The sequence below is a fragment of the Monopterus albus genome, unplaced genomic scaffold, assembly GCF_001952655.1.
Source record: "Monopterus albus unplaced genomic scaffold, M_albus_1.0 scaffold127.1, whole genome shotgun sequence".
Taxonomy (NCBI): domain Eukaryota; kingdom Metazoa; phylum Chordata; class Actinopteri; order Synbranchiformes; family Synbranchidae; genus Monopterus; species Monopterus albus.
The window spans coordinates 1891872-1895956 of NW_018128007.1; the positions used below are offsets into that span (position 1 = coordinate 1891872).

General features: G+C 41.1%; 1 protein-coding gene across 1 annotated transcript in view; it reads left to right on the forward strand.

The window, feature by feature from the left end:
* The window catches only part of cmip (c-Maf inducing protein), a 56877-nt gene that overhangs the window by 30630 nt on the left and 22162 nt on the right, over positions 1 to 4085 (forward strand). The window contains exons 3-5 of the mRNA XM_020612657.1: positions 1056 to 1106; positions 2779 to 2940; positions 3862 to 3903. Coding sequence (XP_020468313.1) covers positions 1056 to 1106; positions 2779 to 2940; positions 3862 to 3903 — 255 coding nt within the window. The remainder of the gene's footprint in view (positions 1 to 1055; positions 1107 to 2778; positions 2941 to 3861; positions 3904 to 4085) is intronic.

A 4085-nucleotide genomic window follows, 5' to 3' on the forward strand; every position in this document is an offset into this window, starting at 1 on the left:
TTCAGCAATAAAAACTCTACGTCTGGCGAACAGTGCTTATAAACAGTCCGTACATCTCCACACCATGAGTTATTAATAAACACACACATTTAACAGACTTTTCTACTGCTGCCGAACAATCGTTATATCAAAATAAAAAATTGATGGGTGTTCTATAGGAAATATGCTGAGAAATTAGCAGCCCAGGACATGTTTTTCTATTTATTTGACCCATTTATAGTCAGTGTTTGTACCTTCTTTCCACACATTTAATGCTAACATTAACATCGGACTGCTTCAATCGTTTCTGCACTGACCACACTCAGTAGCCACTTAGCTAGGACTGACTAGACAAGCAGCTCCACAATACTCGCATTTAAACTCAGCTCACTCCTCCACTTTGTTACTTCGCTTATCATCACATGCAGCAGCTTGTTATAATTCGTTAGCTAATTTTGCACACTTAGCTTCAACCCACAAGTCAGTTTTCCCATGCCCAAGGACACTATGACATTTGGACTGGGGAGACTGGGAATTGAACCACCAACCTTCCGATTAGAGAGGACCTCTCTCCCACCTGAGCCGCACTTTTTCTGGGCCACCTGATAATTCTCTGTTTATCACAGTGAGCAACTACTTTGATATTACACATACTGTAGTCAACTGACGCAGTGTTAAAGTAAAAGTCAAGCGCTGATTAGAATTTCTTTTCTTGTCCAAACTTCCTCATTTAGATTTTCCTTTGGCAGCAGAGCAAAGACTCATGTTCTGCGTCACCTTCAGAAACAGAATATTTTCCTTTATTGATGACTGAATGAATTCTTAAGACCAGGTACTGGTAGAGCTCTACAAACATTTATTGAATTTACGTAGTTACACACGTTCAGCCTTTTCCACAGCTGCAAAAATCTGTTTTGTCTTATTACAGTTGTTGTTAACTGGGTGACTGTGAGCCAGTATTGTAAAATCTTTGTGTGTGGGTTTGCTTCTTGTAACCTGAGATTACATTTAACAGATTGTTTGTCTCTCTCTCTCTGCCTGTGTGTGTGTGTGTGTGTGGGCGTGCATTGCTACAGGCTGCAAACAGCTACTTAAGGGACCAGTGGTTTCACTCCCTACAGTGGAAGGTAAGGTTACAGTTTGTCTTTAACTATTAATTGATTTGTTTCATCAGCCCAATTAAAGTATCATGCTGAGGCCTTTAACCCCCCCGACACACACACACACACACACACACACACACACAAATGATGCACATACACGTGCATCCACCAACTGAGCCTTACACATAAGACTACCTCACACATTGAAGATTATTGTAGATCAGTCATGTTGAATATGAAAAATAGGGTTGTTGTTGTATTACAGATCCTCTCACAGCCTGACTCACCATTTTACAGCAGTGTACAGACAGGATCAGACATCTAAATCTGTCTAGTCCCAGAGTCGCGCTGTGCTCACTGAGCTAAATAAAGCTGTACAAGGAAGCATGTCTGAACTAGCTGAGAGCAGTTGTCCTCATAGTTAAATGAAATATAATAATGATGAAAGAATATGTTTTCTGTTTAATATTCTCTACAAATAACGTGTCTCAAAGAACTACAAAACCCTGAAAAATGTCATGATACTGTAGGTAGACTTTATATAGGTCTGATTACTCACACACACTTCCTGTTTGTGTTTTCACTGCACCAGGTTAAATAGAAATGTTCTATGTCAGGGGTGTCAAACTCAATCGTACAGGGGGCCAAAACTCAAAGCACACTTTAGGTCGTGGGTCGAACAGAATAAACATTAATTGACCAGACTAAAACTAAACCTTTTTTGAACATAAATATGAATCGAAACAGACAGGATATAATATTATTCCAAAATAAATAAACTTGAACTTAAAATCAGCAACCCTATTTCTGCTAAGACATTTGCAAACACCTGCTTTTTGTCTGGACACCAGACGTCTCACACTTTCATCATGCAGCTCTTCAGAAACTCTCCCTCGGTAAATGTCCGGGCTGATTTTCTCCTCTGCCACAATAAAACTTCTTCCACAGCAGCTTCACTGTGTGATTTCACTTTGGTGAAAACGTCTGCTGTGATGTCAGATTCCTCTTCAACTCCTCTACCTTCTGTAGCTTCTGCTCTTCATTCACGTTTTTCAGCTTGTCCTGATGTTTTGTCTCGTAGTGCCGTCTTAGGTTATATTCCTTAATTACAGCCACATTAGCTCCACAAATAAGACACACGGGTTTACCGGTAATGTCCGTAAACATATACTCAGCCTCCCACCGGTTTAGAAAGGCTCTGTTTTCAGAATCAACTTTTCTCTTGGCCATTGTTAGGGGCTAGCTTTGACTTGAAATTAGGGTTGTATACATCAACAGAGGCTTGATTGATTGACATAATTGACGCGGGAATGATCGCAGGTAGCCTATGGTTCGGTAAGGCAGCTGTTGCACTGCATTATGGGATTTGTTGTTTGTGTGTTATTGGCGCTTCATATTGCCAGGCCATTAAAAAAAAAAGATATATAAAATTATCTCGTGGGCCGGATGTATCGGCACGTCGGGCCGGATGTGGCCCGCGGGCCTTGAGTTTGACATGTGTTCTACGTTAACCAACATGCTTTCTGACAAACAGTGGTGTGAAAGAGGCTCAAAACCAGGACAGAGTTCACACTCTGGAAAATATTTCTTAATGGTATCAGGGTTGTCGTAGTATGATCCTCACAGAATGATGCAGACAGCAGCTACAGAAGATGACAGATAGTCACCATGTGCTGCTACATTGTGTTTCCTGCAGAAAAAGATCTACAAGTACCGTAAGGTCCTGAACAACCCGAGTCGCTGGGACGTGGTGCTGAAGGAGATCAGAACACTGGTGGACATGGCTCTGACCTCACCGCTGCAGGACGATTCCATCCACCAGGCTCCGCTGCACATCATCTCCACCCTGCTGGCTGAGGTAGCGCCACCTGCTTCCATCACTTTGAAGGGCGTTACAGAGACCTACATTCATTTCCTGGAGACCTACCAAAGCATAATCACTGCTTGCCTAAGCCTTAAACCAAGTCTTCATATTTCAGTGTCATGCCACTTTATACTTCTGCTCCACTTCTACTCAGGAACAAATATACTTTGTGCATTCGTTTTTTGACAGTTATGGTTTGATTTTACACACAGAACATAAGTTTCATGGGGCACCTACCCAACCGATTATAAAATTGTTCAAATTACACGTACAGTACAACAGTACTACTGAATGCATTGTTGTTGGCAGATTTTTAAATGAGAACCGTATTCCTGAATCAGTACACTGAATGTACAGCCACCATAGGTTTATCTTAGCCTAGCATGGACTCAGGAAGAAATGGGGAGAACAGCTAGCATGGGCCTGTTATAAGTGGTGTTACTGGCACTAAAAAGGTTTGCTTTAGAGATGCTGGTTGGCAAGTTTTATTCCTTTTAATTTGCCTCAGGCGATCCCTAAAATAATAGATAGATCGTAATAACAGGCAGGAACTGTCATGTAAGTGCACTACATTTTCTAACGATCACTGTCATGTTGGGATTTGCTGTTGTTTGTCCTGATGCTGGTGTCATTTCCTCAGAGCTTGGGTAGTGCAGGGGAGGTGTTTGGACAGCCTTGGTGTGGTACTGTGGTGCCACACTTGAGCTAATCCTAAACATGACACTACTCATAATCTTGACCCTAGTGACAAACTTTTTATTTAAGGAAAATCCCTTGTAGTTTTACAGCTTTTTATGATTTTGTGAGGACATAATTACAGTATGACACACATGCACAAACTCACACACGTACACACACCACAGGCCATTAAGTTATTTGCTGAACACAGTTTTTTTGTCTCTTCCTTCTCCACAGAACTCTAACCTAAGCACTCAGGATCATGAGAGCATCATTGTGGTGAGTGTGAAGTTCACTGTTGGTACAAATTGATATTTGATGTCAGGTTGAAGTTAATATCTGTTTACAATGCTTCCCACAACACCCACAGATAAATGGTTTAAATCACTTGATTCTTTAACTTCACAATTTTATTGGAAAAACAAGAAACCCAAAATTTCTCTATCTACACTCCAAAAGAA